We start from the raw sequence: 17950 nt of genomic DNA, 5'->3' as shown, positions 1-17950 counted from the left end.
GTTACTTAGTCTGGGGCACTACCACCAAAACCAACATCCAGAAATTACACAAACTTCAAAAGAAAGCCATTCGAAACATCGTTAGTGCCGCATATGACGCACACACGGAGCCAATTTTCAAGGCTCTGAACTTATTTCCAGTGAATGAACTCTATCGCACAATCTAAACAAACGCTACACATCGGCTACGAAAAACGACATATTTTTCACAGAATTGTCTGGGCTAAGTCGCGCTCAACATGTGCGCACTTTAAGGGTCCGTGAAGTCTGGAGGTTGCCCAGAACGCGAACAAGTTACGGAACTCAGATGTTAAAATACCAGCTACCGTATTACTACTTAATAATTCCGAGTAACATACGTAACAGTTTCGCGTGCGTAATTCGCATCTGTGTAATGATAAAAGCGTGTGTATCGAGTGCATGCAGGGGCGTAGCCAAGGGGGGGGTTGGGGGGGTTCAAACCCCCCCCGAAATTTTTCAGTTTTGCTTGCGTATATAGGCACGCACACATACAAACGCACGCACGAACATACACAAAGTATGGTTGAACCCCCCCCCGAAAAAGATTTCTGGCTACGCCCCTGAGTGCATGTCAATCTTCTGTACCAGTGTCTTTTTCTTTTATTTTATTGTGTACATATTTTCTTTCATTCGCTGCTGTGTACAGATCTACGACTTGCCTTTTTTTCAGTTACTAGTTTATTCATGATGTACCAGTGAAGAGAACTGCCATGTGCCCGTTTTGCCTCTCTGTACACTCTGTATGCCATGTTTGCCAAGCCCGGGGGTACGGACCCTGTCAAACCTGATCTATGGCTTTTTTGTCTGTACCCACCAAGCTTCATTGAGTGTTTTTGAAGCTGAAAATAAATCTTTATTAATTGATTGATTGGTTGATTGATTGATAGTTTTATCAGGTTAAGAATGAACGCCCCATAAAGCTGATGTCATCAGATGCATTAAGAACTGCAACAGTACGCAAAACACGTTACCAAGGTCGAGGGATAGTAGGTTGGTGACATATGTCGTGCAGTACAAGCACCCTACTAATTCCCATAGGGGCAGTTCTCCCGCAATCTACTGTATTTGCATGGTCAGCATGTTTGAACGAATGGTGATGCTTTAATATTGTTCAAGCTTAAATGCGTTAATGGCAAAATGACGACATATCGTATTTTTATGCTGACAAAAGTAGCATTCAAGAAGACTAATCAGTTTTGCCACGCATCTGAAGCGGTCGTAAATATGGAGAAAACTAAGATTTAGTTAATGGGGAACAAAACCCTCTAGATCTGTTAGTATTAGTTGGAACAGTGCACCGTTCGGGCACCTTGTGCCTTTGCATCCACACTGGTCCGCACTGCTCGTCAGCAGTCACGCTTGTCAAGCGCGCCTTGCAAGCATGGGTGGGGTGAGGAGAACTTTCTGTGTTCACCTGTGCGCAGGTATGCAATGTCTTCCTTTTCGCAAAGGTTATTTGCATGTGTCAGATACTAAACTGCTCGTGAGATAAAGATCAGGCTGTGCACAGAGTATTCGCCACTTTCGTGTGAGGGTATCAAAGGAAACCAACGCGCAGGGATAATTCGTTTCTCCCTTCGGTATTTGCTGGGATAATGCATTTGTTTACACGCTAACTTATGCCTCGGCTTCTCTTTTACAAATTTGCAGATCGTTCACACTTTTACACTACGCCTACCCTTAGCTCTGGCTAAATGAAGGTGGACCTAGAGAACGCATTGCGGCCTTCGACATCGAAACAACATGTACTCAGGCCTACATGACTAATTTGAGCATGATATTACAGTAGTAGCAATTAAGGGTGTAGCAAAATACGTTCCTCCGCAATGTCCTCTTTGCTCGGCGATGCGAACGCGGGTATGTGCCGAGTCGAAGCAACCGAGCGAAGAAAAGATGCAGAGAAAAAAGATAACGATAATAATGAAATAATCCCACCCTGGAGCAGTGGGAGTGCGGGCTGACCAGCTCTCAGGTCGAGGCTTCAGAGCAACAAACCTCGAAGCAACCCAGTCTATATAAGGACAGAATGGTAGTAGGCCTGTTGCTTATAAATGTACCGTGCTTGTAATCAGCCAAGCCATTTTAAAAATGCTGCTTTACTGTTAAATTCGAGGCTCTGACTTACTAATGCTTGAAGTTTGAAGAACAGCACGTAAACGATAACGTGCTCTATTTTGTAGCGTTAGCTGCATTTGCCTAGCCGGAGCCGATTTCGCGTGGGTCATCATGAGCCGTGCTGCGAATGCGCGAGGATGAGTGCGGAGCCGGCATCTCACGTGCTCTCCGCCACCGCCGCGCGCGGCTTGCCGCTGCTGGTGGCGGAGAGCGGGACGAGTGGCGTCGTAGCCGGGCAGACAGACTGGCGCCGGCGCGCGCGACTTGCTGCTGCTGCTCTGCGCATTTGAGAGGGGTGACGTCGTAGCCATGGCGCGCGCGGCCATTCGCCTTTGTTGTGCAGTCGCCGTCTGTCAATGCGCTGGTGCCGCTTGATAGTGCCTCTGACTGGCGTTTGCAGGTGGGTAACGCCATGGAGAAGGAGAGCGCAAATGCTGCTCAACGGCGCAGAAGTGCCGAGAAGCTTATGTCATCGGATCCCGAAGTAGTTACCTGGCAATTAGCAGTTCAGTGTACGAAGAATAAACAGAGGAAGGCTAAACGTGCTGCGGAGACATTGGAGGAAAGGGAGGAACGTCTAGCAAAGCGGCGTCGCCAGGATGCTGAGCAACGTGCCCGTCCACCTCTGCAGCAGCAACAACAAGACGCCGTCGATGGCGTCAAGGCTCGCCGATCGACTGCCTATACTGTGAAACATGGCGAAAGCGCCAGTGTGATTCGGACCTTCGAGACGGACTTCGTAAACAATCCGTTTGGATACGTGTGCGACGTGTGTGAAAGACTATGGCACATGAAAGACTTGACGCCGCTAAGTAGTGCCATGCGTGAAACACTGAGTTTAGTGGCGGCGCCTGAGTGGGGTGAAACCGTGGCGCGGGTTTGTACAACGTGCAAGAAATTTCTCGTTAAGCAGAACATTCCGCTCTTTAGCGTTACCAATGGGTATCGTTACCCGGCCATGCCGCCAGGTCTACCGGTTCTGAACGATGTGGCCGAATGTGTGTCATTGGAGCAGCAGTAAGCATGACAATCAAGCTAATCCTAGACAATCTGGAAAGCTCAGAATAACCAGCTGAACCTTTGCTAACGCTACATATATTTTGGCATAGCCGAGCTAAGCCACTGCAAATTTTTTGGAAAAAGATGTAATTCCATTCCCATTCCAGTCCTCCAAGCGTTGTCCCCATTCCATTCCGGGGTCGTGAAAATGTGGAATGATTCCCGAGTCATTCCAATTCCGGAGTGGCAACTCCGCAACGCTGATTGCCAGGAGCCCTGTCTGGTGGCCAAGCATTAACAATGACATTGCAAACAATGTGAAGAGCTGTACTACATGCAAGACTCAACATCGAGCTGCCCAGCCGGTGCAGCAGACACCCTAGCCTTTTCCATAGCGACCCTGGTCTGGGCTTCACATTGATTTCGGGGAACCATTTATAGGGCATACATTCTTGGCTATAGTGGATGCCTTCTCGAACTGGATCGAAAAGTCTTCCCTGTGTTTTCTACATCTGCAGATGCTACCATTTACACTTTGAGAATGGCATTCGCCCAGCACAGCCTTCCCGACATAATAGCTTCAAACAACAGTCCTGCTTTTACCAGTGCACAGTACCTCGAGTTCCTGACTCGAAATGGAATACACTGCATGCTGGTACCGCCGTATAACCTTGCGTGCAACGGTGCCGCGGAGCAAGTGGTACAGACTGAAAAAAACAAACTCAAGAAATCTGGGTCGGGCAACTTCCAAACGCAACTGTCCAGGTTTTTATTCCACTGCAGGACTACATCTCACGAAGTAACGGGTCGGCCACGATGCAAAGTCCTGACAGGAAGAGCCTTCAAGACACTGCTGGATGTCTTGTGGCCAAGCTTGCAGACATCGGTACTTATAAGGCAACTTAAGGAGAAGTTGTACGCCGACAGAACATCCTGGCAGGCCCGTCATTGCAACCAGGAGAGAGCGTGTATACGCAGGACTTCTGTCAAGGAGCATCGTCGGTGCGGGCATATGTTGTCGACGTCACTCCGCCGTCAGCCCGCGTCATTCTCGACGACGGATCCGTATGGCACCAGCACGGTGACCACTTGCGTCTTGCTGACAAGACCGCCGGTTACTTCTAAAACAGACGCGGTTCACCCTGCTAGTGCTGCGGCCATACCACAACAGGAGCAGCCTCCTCTCCTTCAATAAGGACATGCCGGAGCAAGAGGTTGATGAGCCGTCTACAAGTTCGCCTGAAAGTGGCTGTGCCATAAACAGCGCCAGTACTGCAAGCGACCGTGGTGTGCTTTTGGGCAATGACACGTCCGTGGCTGCGCATTGCCCACCAATGCTGCGATACAGCAAAATGTCGAGAAAACCAGTGCCTAGGTACTTCTTGTAGTTATTTGTCTTCAGAGGGGAGGAGTGTCACAATGTCAATAGCTAACTGCTAATAGCTAACTGCTTTGTGTGTTGGGGTGTCATGCCTAGGGACTGAAAGATGGGGACCCGGAAAAAATAGACTCTGTTTGTTTTGGGCTCTCGTAGCACCGTTTTGCTATCGAGGTCCCGATGGCCTCCTACTATCGCTAGTCTTCCGCCATCTTCCAGCCATCTATACCTGTATCCACTAGAACCGTCCAGAGAGATACTTCACAAGGACGTTCCGTTCAGCTGGGAGAATCCTCATCGGCGTGCTTTTGAAGAGGTGAAGGACTGCCTCACGTCACACCCGGTGCTGGCACTCTATGCCAGAGAAAGGAGACAATCTTGACTGCTGAAGCAGTCCTCATGCAGCGCCAGGAGGACAAAAGCCTATGAGCTGTCGCCTACGCTCCACAGTCGTTGACTGAGGTGGAGAAGGGACACTCCCAGATCGAAAAGGAGGCCCTTGCCATCACATAGGCCTACAAGAAGTTCAAAGACTATCTCATCGGGTTGAAGTTTCATGCGGAGACAGACCGTAAGCCGCTTATCCCACTGTTATGTTACTCTTATGAGCTACTAACTTTATATTATTAAAGAAGTGGTTCGCAACCCCGGCATCCAACAACGACAATCAAAATTAAATTAAAGCCAACCATGAATGTTCACATAAAGCAAGCCATTTTAGCTCCCGCAGAAGAGCCTTATTCACAATGGAAAATGAATGTCCAGTTATGTATGTTTTAACATATCACATAGGCAACGTGCGTACACGTGTGGTGTGAGAAGTTGCCGTCATTACACTCAAACGCGTGCACCGTTGTCTGGATCATCAGAGATTCGAGATAAAGTCGAGAAGTCCAGTTCTTTTCCCTTTCTGCTATCCTTGCCTTATCCCAGTCAATTTCGCGACCAGTTGCTTCTGCATGTTCGGCCAGTGTGTTCGATGAAACCTTTTTTTTTTACATCATACATGGGCTGTTTTAGTCTTAGCTGAAAGTTGCCTGTCTCGCTGACGTAACTTACACCACAGGCTACACACGGGATGCTGTAGACAACACCTGGAAATTTTTCCTTTGGCAGCTTGTCTTTCAATTTGACAAGGGGATGCCTCAACTTGTTTGTTGGCATGTGTGCTACCCGAACAACATAGGGGCATAAAACACATGCAAGGTGCTCGCTGATCCCAGGAACATACGGCACAGAAGCACATTTCCTAGGGAGCGAGTTGCAGGATGTGCAGAACGTTCTAGTGAATGTTCCACAGAATACACAAATGAGTCAGGGTAGCCACTTTGGCAGAGATCCCGATGCACATGCTGTATGTCGGCAGTGAAGTCTTCCGGCTTTTCACAAAATTTCTTCGCACGACTCACAAGGGAGGTGACTGCAGACTTTTTTGTGGGAAGCAGGGTTCACAGACTTAAAATATAAATAGCGACCGGTGTGGGTGTTTTTCTGCAGATGCTGAACGACATGCTTATTCCTTAACGCTTGACGTCGAGGAAGGGTCCATGCCGCTCCTCCTCCTCTAAGGTGCATCTGCTACATCCATGGCATTTGGGTGCTCTGTAAACACCATAAGTGCCTCCTCCTTGATTATGCTAAAGCGATCATCCATGTATTGTAGAAAGTAGGGATGGGCAAATAGTGAGGTTCGAAGCGAATGGTGATTTGGGCGAATAATTTCAAATCAAATAGTTCGAATAGTATTTGCGGCATACAGTCGAACACGGATATATCTAACTCGAAGGGGATCGCGAATTAGTTTGATATATGAAAAATTCGATATAAAAAATATAGGCCCGGATACCTTACCAGTGGTGGACGATCACCTACAATCGGCACATTCAAGAATGACAACTAATTCCACACACATGATGCAACAGAATGTTGTATTTGCGCAAAAAAAATCGCTTATCTTGGCCTGCTTCTTCGTCTTCGAAATGAGGTTGAGGACGCTGGCCTCCACCTTATCGAGGCTGTCCAGGTGCAACAGCCCGGTTCCCTCCATGTCGCTGCAAAAACGGCGAATCAAGCCAAACGTTGCCGCCACTTCAGCGGCGGAGTATGCCCGTGTAGCCACCGCCTCGTTCGGACGATCTTCATCGCCGCTTGAGCTGTCGGCCTGGGCATCCTGGGTCCCTGCGACCGCAGCCACAATGTCCTCGTCAGCGAGGCTCGCAACAGCCTGAACATTGCAGTCCGCTTCAACGAAATAGTCCGCAGACACTTCGGGTGGAATGGCAGCCGGGAAGAGGGACGACAACTCACGAAACGCGTCGTCTATGTGCTCGTCGTCACCGTCTTCACCGGTTTTCGCAAGTTCCGCCGTCACGAAGCCTGCTTTCCAGAAGAAGTTGGCCACTGTGTCCGTCTTCACGTCTCGCCAGGTGCCCGTCACCATTTGAATGGCACCAAGCAGGTCAACCTTCAGCCCACCTTGAAGGACTTGATGATGGCCTGGTGGAGCGGTTGTAGCTTCGCTGTCGTGTTGGCCGGCAGAAACTTAGCTCGATGTTTTTGAGATCACAGGTGAGCACGTACGCAAAAGAGGAATGCGGTGGTATGCGACAACTCACGGAAGTGAACTCCACCAACAAAGCACTCGCGATCAGTCGCGATGGCGGCGATGGCTACCCGGGCTACCTGCGAGGGCAGCAGCGATGTACGAAAGGTGCGAGCTGTGGTTGGCTGAGAAAATACGAAAGGCGCAGGTGGTGGTTGGCTGATCAAAACTCACAAAACAGCAACAAAAAAGAAAAAGAAAGAAAAGGCGAAAGGAGGAGGCTCCTTCGTTCCTGCTCTCCGAGCCGACAGTAACGCAGAGAAAGCATGAGAAAGAGAGAGAGAAAAAAAGAAGAAAAAAAGAGAAGCTGTTCCGCAAGTTGGAGAACGCGCCCAACAGCAGTACAGTCTGAGCCCTCTCGCCTTCACGTTTTTCGAGCGTTTCGGGTGTCGGCGGAGGTGCGGTGCCGCAAAGGTCGTGGGGCGTAGCGAGTGCCGAAGCGCACCATCCAGCTTCGCGCGGTGTTCGATATATCCGATGGCGGGTAAAAATACCGTTCGATATAACCGTGCGAATTTCTATACTTTTACAAAGGATTTTCAAGGGGATAATTTACGAGTTCGATATAGCCGAAAATTCGATATATGTGGGTTCGATATATCCGTGTTTCACTGTATTAAAAAAAATGAGCATTTTTGTCTTGACCCTTGCACAATATTTTTTAGGATTGGAACTAGGTCTGAGTGAATGTCACTTTTTTTGGTTTGAAATGAAGTGGAAGCAGCTTAGAATAACAGAGAGCTGAGCTAGTTGGTAAGTACTCATTCTAAAAAGACAGGGCGTGCAAACACGGACACAAGGAAGAAGTCAGGACACCACAAACGCCGACTAACAACTGAAGAGACGCACAACGGCTGAAAAGAAAGAAGGCACGAAAACTTATCTGCGCATGCCCATGCAACAGGCGAACCTATCAATCCGGCACGCGTGGCGGTCTACGTGGAAGATAACTGTTAAGGCATTTGATTTCATCTTTATGCAAGTTAATCGACGGTTGGCTCACGCATGCGCTACCACTATTCTCGATATGCCATGCTTCAATCATCAGGCGCGTTTCTTCATTTCTATGCCGGTACAACACTGCGCATTCATCAAATTTTGGCGTGCACTTACAATCTCGACAATGTAAAGATAGATTAGAAGGTGAGCCTCCTGTTAGCGATCTCTTATGTTCCAACAATCTCTGGTTGATGCATCGGCCCGTCTGTCCTACGTAGAAGCGGCCGCAGCTGAAAGGGATCTTATACACCACACTCGTACGGCAATCAGTGAATTTGTTGGTGTGTTTTACGAAACAAGTATTGGTCCGCTTCTTGTCTTTTACTCCCTCATTCTTCCTCTGCACAGCGGCACAAATCTTACCTAGCTTATTGGCAGCCGTGAAAACAACATTAACGCCGTATCTACTTCCTACTTTCTTTAGCCTGTGAGATACGCGATGAATGTACGGTATACCTACGACACGTTTCTTCCTATCGCTTTCTGCAACCATGCTAGGACTTAATACAATAGACTTCTTTAAACGTTCAGCGACCATGGCTACTGCATCACGAGGATACCCTACATCTAAAAGACGCGTAACCTGTGCGTTAAAGCTATCACTCATTTTGTGCTCACACGACTTGGTGAGGGCTGACTTAAGGCAAGACATGGCGATGCCGTTTTTTACAACCTTCGAGTGCTTCGACGAAAAATTTAACAGCGGTTTCGACGATCTAGGAGAATACTGCCAGCACACGTGGTTCTTCTGGAACGCCATGGAAATGTCTAGAAATTGTATTCCATTATTCTGAGGCACCTCTTTAGTAAAGCTCAGCCCTCCTCCATTCAATTCAAAATTTTCACTCACTGAGGTTACCACGTTTTCAAAGTCCTCACCACTACAAAAAATCAAGTAATCGTCCACATAACGAAAAACCTTAATAACCGAATTACCTAAGGCGCCTTCCAAAAGATTGTCAATCTTGCTAAGGTATAAATCACCAAGAACCGGAGCAACTTTAGAACCAATACATATCCCTGACTTCTGCACATAAACGCCTTCCTTCCAACCTACCAGCGTCGACTTTAAATACATGGAAAGGTTTCTAGAAATGCCCCGGTAGAAACACCACATTTTTCGATGAAAACCGTCTGGTGCTCTTGTTCGTTAATACATTCATTAACACATTTTAACAAGTCCTCATGCGGCAAAGAATAATACAGGTCTTCAATATCCATACTAAAGGCCTTACAAGAGCCGGGGTTCTCCTCTGAGAGGAACTGAACTAGCGCCTGAGAATTACGCATACGAAAAGGGTCTGAAAAACTCAAAGAGGTTAAGCAGTCTTGAATAGTATCAAGATTTGAATAGCAGTAGGGTGCAAGTTATAAGTGGTGCAATACGTTACAATTTGAAAATTACTATACTTAGCGCATATAAGCTCATATAACATGCTTTTAAACTTAAAAAAGTATGTACATTTAACCTTGAAATGTGGTTTTGCGGCAGTGCAGATTTCCCCTGGATGGGTTGTTTCACGGCACAGCAACTAGATGCTGCAGTGAAACCACCTTTACAGGGGACTCATCATCATCATCATCATCAGCGTGTCTACGCCCACTGCAGGGCAAAGGCCTCTCCCATGTTCCGCCAATCAACCCGGTTCTGTGCTTTCTGCTGCCACGTTATACCTACAAACTTCTTAATCTCACCTCATCATGTGCAGTCAAATGTATACATTATTCGTTCATTTCGAAATCTCGAATAATCTAAATTCGTATCGAAGCAAATTCGAATACTGTAATATTCGTTTGAATATTCTATACGCGCGAATATTCGCCCATCCCTAGTAGAAAGGTTTTGCGTGTTGGATGAACCGAACTGAGTGCGCGTTGTTCAAGACACTCCCTCGTAAGATTCGCCACCACTGCCGAGATGGCAGCACCAAAACGTACAAATGTGAGAACGGACAAGTGACTTAGTGTGGGCATATATAAACAAACATAAAAGGTCACAATCATTGATGACAGTGTAAAAAGTGGAAGTGAGAAGATGCATGCGCACCGTCATCAGGGACCAATCCAGCACTGCGCTCCATCTCCTGACTCTGGATGTCTGTGAGCAGGGAGAATAAAAGCAGCACCACGTCACCCAGAGCAAAGCCACACGTGGCACACAAGGCTTTCGGAGGGTCAATACACTGAGTGAAAAAAGATGGCTCACACATAATCGCAGGTTTACCAATACAGTCAGTACGAGTGCCACTCTCAGACCCCTAAGTCTTGCATTAAAGGGCCCCAAACCACCCAGCGGTCGAAATTTAGTTGTGGCGTGACAATTGTGCACGAGTCTACGGCAACCAAATAGCCATGAGAATTCTTCGAAACGGTGCCGTAATAGCAGAGTTACATGCAATTGATCAAAACAATGCGATCGCTCGTTTCACTCTTTCCTTCGCTACCCTCCACTCGTCTGCTGGTCTCCTCTCCCCAAGCCGCTTTGCCCTCCTCGCCGAGTGCCCCTCCCAGTCTCACGTGACATACTGTGATCGCTGACGCGCTCTTCGAAACCGCAGGCACTTCGGTTGCCGCAACTCCGTGAACCGTGCTTCTCAACTAACCACTGTTGTTGCGGTGTCGGCCCGTGTTCGTACGAATTGTGCCGGTATAGACCCTGTGTTGCGTGCACGCCTTCAAAGGATAGCCAACATGATGGACCCGTACGGTGACACGTGTCGAGTCTTTTCGTTTTACAGCGTTTACGGACACCGCCGCCGGTGTCCGTAACCACTATTGCTCAAAATAAGAAAGAAAACGAAATAAGAAAAAATTTCCAGGATAGAACGAGGTTCGAACCTGGGCCCTCTGCGTAGGAGCCCAGTATTCAACCTCTGAGCCATGCCGGTGCTTGAAACTGCTTTGCAAAAAGACCCTATACAGGCTCCATGTCGGGAAGGAACCACATTAACATATGTTGTGTAGCGTGGTAGAAGAGTATAACAACCAAGTGTCACACAACGCGAATTCTGTAGCATGGCGTCACACAATGCGAATTGCGCAACGAGTGAGTTGTTGAATTCTTCCAACCCATTACAAAGGGCTCTGCCATAACTCTCATAATTCTCCGATGATCCATTTCCTCAGGGTCTCAATAAAGTTAATTCCCCTCTCTCTATCTCTTTCTCGCGTTAGCGTATGTTGTAAAGCGTGGTGGGAGAGTGAAATAACGACCGAGTGTCACACAATGCGAATTACGTAACTAGTGGGTCATTTAAAGCTTCCAACCCATTACAAAAGGCTCAGTCATAATTCATCACCGTCATCAGCCATTGCATCAAGAAACTGCACATAATGCCCTACAGATGGTACCTCACTTCGCCGCAGAATGACGAGTAACGTCGTGGTGGGCGCTTCCCAACTTCACAAAAATTATGATTTGTGGCGTAGTGGGTACGTTGCTAGTGTAGTTGTATTAGTAGCCACAAGAGAGTTTATAACGGGCTCTAGAAATGATGCTCTTCGAGCTTTCGCTGTGACTGTGCTGCGCTTTCTGCGCAGGCCTGGCGTTTTTTTTCCTGTCGGCGCTTTTGCAGCCAAGCACTGATGCGTGAAAGCAATCGCAAAACACTGTCGGATTCAGTCCGCACAGCTTATCAGACCGCGAGGTGTGACTGTGCTGGTACGCTAGAGATTTGGCAGTTGCGTTACCGGCCGCAGTTGCCAATTCACAAGCGCGCACATGCGGGCAACACGGCGAAGAACAGCAAGGAGCGCGGGCAGCTGCTTGCAGACTAACCGGAAGTCGTAGGTTGTTGTTCGACCAATCACAGCATTGCCTGCATACCGCATCATAGATTCAACACGCTGATGTCACACACGTCACTAGGCACACCGGAAGGGCCCGGAGAGAAGAAATTGTTTCTTGGAATTTGTGGAGTGGCTTGTAGCGCTGCCACGTGTTGCATTCTGCACATGATGCGCGTGTTTACTTGAAATGTTTGAAAAAGTATCGGAGGTGGTTTGGGGGCCCTTTAAGATCACTTTACTTTTTGAAGGCAAAAGTGCTTGTCCCTCCTTTTTTTTTTTTTTCTAGTCTGCAACGTAGGGCATGTCACCATTTTTTATCATTAAAATCTGGTAATAATACATTAATGCACATTTTTATTTCGAGCCCACGAAAATGGGTGTACGTTAGATTTGTGTAAGTACGGTATTTGAAGACATAGTTTTTATAGAGCTGTGCGAATAGCAAAATTTTGGGTGCAAAGCGAATTAGAATATTGAACTGTGAGTGCGAATCGAATCGAATATTTTTCTAATATTTCTAGAATATTTTTCAAATACTTTGAAGCGAAATTGCAGAAAAAAAGTTAGAGAGGATTCCTAAGCACATTCTTATGTGATAGCAACATGAAGGTGTTTCTTTTCGCTAGGTTGAAGCTCAATGTAGAGGCCGAATTGTATTTATGTACATGATTTGGTGCAACCAAAGTGTTGCCGACAACGCTTTACATGTGGTAGGCAACGATGCCATTTCCTCAGCCTCTCCTCCTCTTTCAACTTCTGTGGAAGCCCAACTGATGTGATGGACAAGGGTGTGCTCCCTTCAAGTCCGGAGTTCCAAATCTGCCTCGTAGACGTCGATATATAATAACATCTGAAATTTTGGATGGTAAAAAGCTTCGGCGTCCAATTTTTTGGACTTCCTGCCCAAATTTCGGGTCCAAAACAGCATTAATGGAGCCCCCACCTCTGCCACATCTTTCATCTCCGTGTTGGAACCAGCGTTTTCTTGAGTTAATACACTTGCAACCGTAACGGAGCTTGAAAGGCAGCTTTGCTGCAATACGAGAGTGTAACGAGGTGAAGCATATTGAAAACCTGAAGGGGGCACTTTTAGTCGGACGACTGTATTTGTTTTGGGGAAGTTCGAATGGTTCGAATAGTAAAATTCCAGTGCGAATCGAATAGCAAACACTATTAGCAAATATTCGAAATTTCGAATATTCACACACCCCGAAGTTTTTGTTAAGTTGAGCTAAATAAATGCTTTTTTTTTTTGTCATTCTCCTCGTATTGCAAGTCTACTTCATGCAGTTTTTTCAAGCAACATATTTGGGTGCACTTGGCATGTACTCTTTTTCAGGCACACTTCTGATAAGCCCAACTCCTGACAACACGAAAAAATTTTCACGGTCTCTTCAGATTCACCTCAAAGGTAGTCTACTGCAGACATATAAAGTTATTGGTGGACTGCACAGATATGTCAAATTAAGCGATAAATGAATAAAACACGTTCTTGGGCTAGTTGGTGCATGCTCTGACAAAATTTGGGGACACAAAGAAACGAGTATACAAGAAATGACAGGACTGGTGCCAACTAACAACTGAACACTGCATCCCAGGTAACTTCAGGCGCATGCGCGAGTCACATTAATAAGCACCGTAGCAGACTGACAAACGACCTTTAGTTATACAGAGTCGTCTAAAAAGTGCAATACGACGGCACACTAACACACTGGGCACCCTTCTCATTTATGCAGAAAGCCTGCAACGATACTTTGGCCACCTGGTTGCGACTTTTCCCGAGCAACCTGGTTTCGAAAAAGCAGGGTGCACATGTGCAGGACTTGCAGTGCGAAGGCAAGTGTAATCCAGAAACAGTGTTCAGGGAAGTACCTTAATCAGACTTTACTGAATGCGAATGACAGACGCTGCACTGTCAGGAAGATGACGATCGGTGGCTGTTGCTCGCACTCACGCTCGCCAAGCAACTTCTAAACATGCTCCAAGTACAACACCCCCATTTTAGGAGGTGGAAATGCGGTGTGCAGGATATTTAAACATTGACCAGTCTGGCCGATGCATGTCCTACCACAGCTAAGGGCTATTTCATAAACCACCCCAACTACACAAGGGCATTATGCCTATATGGTTAGGTAGCGCACTTTCGACGGGGACAAAAGAAACAGAAAGGACACGACACTCGCTACAACTAGCCCAGCTCTCAACCTTATTGAACTACACAAGGGCAATACGGTTTTACATGCTGTATGTCACGTGCGGCCTTATCCCCGCGCTCAGAAACGTGGCTGCGTAGTCGAGAGAGCTTGTTAGGGGCGGAAAATAGCACTGCACAACATCGTGTCTGCTCGCAACCTTCTTCAGGTCGTGGGCAACTTTATGCATAGAGGGTATCATTTCCGGCCTTTTGTTACACTGTGTAGGTTCCATCCTTCTGCGCATACGTCTCAATTTCTTGAGCAAGCTCTCCAACACTAGTTATGACTGAGCAAGCGAAACCAGCCGAGTGAAGACGTGACACCTGATATTCGAAACTGTCATCCATCGTGTGTTCACAAGATCTGCTTAGCGCCAAATAGAAGCACATTGCTGCAATGCCTCTCTTAACGTTTTTAGAGTGTGCTTATTAAAAATTAAGCGAGTCCTTCTTGCACGAGGTCGATACGACCAGCACGGTCGTGAGGACATTAAGCATCGAAGGGCATTTCCAACTTGTGGGTCTCGAGGGCAAAAAAACGCCGTTAGACTAGTACCCATACATTTTTTCGCTGCCTTGGCCAGCTTCAGCAAGTTCAGGTCGCTACACATCCGTACTGCTTGTTGTTTAACTTTGGTGAGATTCAAATCGGTAGGGACAAAGTTCTTAGCAATTGCTTATCCTGCCTTTTCGTGGAAGGTGACTCATGGCTTGGCGACAAAACCAGCCTCTTTGTCTGCTTGAAGTAGAACAAGGCTGTTCTCTTTGAAGAAATCCACGACGACTCTAGGGGGAAGAGGACCGCGAACACTGTCTTCTGGAAGGTGTAGGTAGCCTCATAAAGACAAAAGCTCCTGTTCGTCAGAAGACAGGCACTAGAATTGTTGTAGATTTCTTCAAAGCGAACAGCCCTGTTCTACTTCAAGTGGACAAGCAATTTCTATGAACTTTGTCCCTACTGATTTGAATCTTGCCAAGGTTAAACAACAAGCATTACAGATGTGTAGTGACCCGAACTTGCTGGAGCTGGTCAAAGTCAAATGAGGTGGCCAAAAAATTGTTGGAGGCTTTCTGCATAAATAAAGAAGAGTGCCCAGTGTGTTAACGTGCCGTTATTGAATTTATATCGCGACGAATCGCACTTTTTAGACAGCTCTTGATAACTAAAGGTCGTTGGTCATTCTAAAGGTCATTGGTGCTTATCAATGGGACTCGTGCATGCGCCTGAAGTTACCTGGGATGCAGTGTTCAGTTGTTAGTCGGTACCAGTCCTGTTATTTCTTGTACTCATTTCTTTGTGCCTCCACATTTTGTTGGTGATAAATGAAACTTTGCTTTATGTTTAGGCAAATCATTGTGCAAAATGGTGTAGTGCATTCTTTACAAGATGCAGTGCATCACATCGAGCCAAAGAGGTGATTACAGTGGAACCTCGTTAATGCGTACCTGCCGGGCACGCCGCATAACTACGCACTAAACGGTAGTACGCATTAACCACCAAGTAAAAATCTGCATCTCCTCGCGTACGCCATCACCGCCAGCAAAGAAATATATACAGTGCCACAGCAAATATTGCCTAAAGTACCCATTGCAAAGCCTTTTCTTCCTCTTTGCCAAAGTGGAGAAAAGATTTTGGTACTCTCGCACGACCGTCCGACAGCGCGCGGTGGCGACGCCAAGGAGCATTTCAGAACTATTACAGGGTCCGGTATACGCAGTGACCGACATAGAGACAGAACGGACAGTGTCGGCTTTAGGCGATATAAGTGCGTGCGTCTGTACCGCGATCTGCTCCTAAACGAAAACTGACACAGTTCCAGTGAAACGCGGTACGGCTGCGTGGAGCCGATCGTCTCCTGGCTAGTTGCATGCAGCGCGCTGCCTTCTTGGCTCACGCCGTCACTGCCGGGCCGCTTGCTGTACCGCACGCGCGCATTTGTCGTGGGAGTGTTCTTCGTACCCACTTCGCTCCAGATCGTGCACAGATGCGGCGAGTAGCTTGTTCGGTTAACGCGCGATGACGAACTTCCTGCAAGCGATGCGCACTTCGCGACGCTCTAGCGGTCCAGGCAGTGGACGGAAGCGCGTTTGGGTGGTCGCCCAATAAAAGCGTGCAGTATGGTTACAGCAGCGCTACGCTTGCTGTGCCGTACGCTTGCGTTTAGCGTGATAGCGTCAATGCAAAGAGGTTTCGCGTCGCCCGCGACCAGCAATGCTCAACTCCGCAACAGCGAGCTGCTTTGGTTTTTACGAAGCGGCACGCACTTGAACACGTCCCCGCACAACGACGCGGGAGGAATCGGCGACCCAGTGCGTGCAGGTTGTCGCCTATTAAAGGCGTGCAGTAGGCTTAAGGTAGTGCTGCGCTGCACGCGTGCCCAAGCAGATATCTGAAGATACCTATTGTGATAAGGTTGCCGGCGATAAGACATTCTGGCGCGTTCGTTGGTGGCTGCCGCTTCACCTTCGTTCTTTCCTGATGCTTACCCGCAAAGGCGTCGCCGCAATTGCGCGCAAGTCCGAATCAGCGATCGACCGATCTACGCACGTCTCGAAAAGACGGAAAACCTTTGGCGGCACATTACTGGCGTCCGGAAGTTCAGCGGCGCAGCAAAATTTTATGCCACAAAAAGTTATCGCGGTACACAGGGTATGCACTAACCGGTAGGCGTAAGACGAAGCACTACGGCTTAAGCGGCCAGCGAATGCATCAGGCTCTATGAGACTCGGTCGGGGATTCGTCGCAACTACATTTTAACCGTTAGTACGCTTTAAAGCGGGTACGTATTAACGAGGTTCGACTGTAATATGGTAGTTGTAGCGTTGATGGGTGCAGCGAGAGACATCAGTAAAATGCAAAAAAAGAAGCTCTTCCCGTGACAATACGATGTAGGGTGCTGCTTGCTAGACACCTTGGTTGAGCGTGCGGATGAAGTCTTGGTTGCTCTGCAGCTGTCGCACAAACTCCTGGTTCTGCAGCAGAATGGCCATGCGCTCATCCTCCAGAAGCTGTGCATCGGCCTCTGCTGCGCCCGAGGAGAGGCGGCGCTGTTGCCGCACATTCTCGGCCATGCGCTGCTGCAACATGGCCGTACTGAGCTCTCCCGTGGTCACTGCCTGCACCATGTGGACACACACTTGTACGTGGTACTTCAAATACTGTATACTCTTGACCAATTCATATTGTATTTAAAGGAGATCAGACAGTGAAAAGGTATGCATAAACGTTTGATAAGTTTTGTTAGGGCAAAACTACCAGCACTGACAGCTATCTATCCAGTATTTACTTTAAAGCTTGTAAGACATGGTGCAATTCATGTCTAGCAACCGTGCTGCTCTCACCTATTTTTGGGTGTCTGGGGATTTGTTTCCCGTGACTGTCCCACACAGTTAGACAGACAGTCCCATACAATTTATCAGCAAGGGGGCTCATTACAAATCATAAATTACTGTGCCTTTGCACATGTTGGTAAAAATGCTGATTGGCATACTGTGAACCCTCAAGCTCTGGCATCTTGAAGTGCACTTAAACCTCATTATAACAAAGTCGCATTTGACACGAAAATAACTTTGTTATATCTGAAAATTCGTTATAAACGTATATTCGAACCACTGTGTGTATTACCAAGGCTATTCATTTACTTCGTTATAACCGATAATTCGTTATATCGAGGTTTGGGTTACTGGTAAAGCCAAACGACTGAAGTTTGGCTGCTTACCTAGTAGAACATTTTGCACATCTGGAACCGACCGTGATAACCTTGGATGGCTGGCTTTGTTGACCATTAGTAAATATGATTGGATGCCAAGAACACTATCTTGAAAACGTGCCAGCAAGTTGATTTTGCTTCTG

At 47.4% G+C, this 17950-nt stretch overlaps 1 protein-coding gene across 4 annotated transcripts in view; it reads right to left on the bottom strand.

Moving 5' to 3' along the window:
- Positions 1-17950, bottom strand: part of LOC119391025 (CUE domain-containing protein 1) — a 166035-nt gene that overhangs the window by 90032 nt on the left and 58053 nt on the right. For all 4 annotated transcript variants that reach the window (XM_037658729.2, XM_049415021.1, XM_049415022.1 and 1 more), the window contains exons 5-6: positions 17010-17214; positions 10162-10212 (exon numbers count right to left, since the gene is read on the bottom strand). In XM_037658729.2, coding sequence (XP_037514657.1) covers positions 10162-10212; positions 17010-17214 — 256 coding nt within the window. The remainder of the gene's footprint in view (positions 1-10161; positions 10213-17009; positions 17215-17950) is intronic.

This window comes from Rhipicephalus sanguineus, chromosome 4 (genome assembly GCF_013339695.2).
Source record: "Rhipicephalus sanguineus isolate Rsan-2018 chromosome 4, BIME_Rsan_1.4, whole genome shotgun sequence".
NCBI classification, from domain to species: domain Eukaryota; kingdom Metazoa; phylum Arthropoda; class Arachnida; order Ixodida; family Ixodidae; genus Rhipicephalus; species Rhipicephalus sanguineus.
This window is presented reverse-complemented; position numbering and strand designations above follow the sequence as displayed.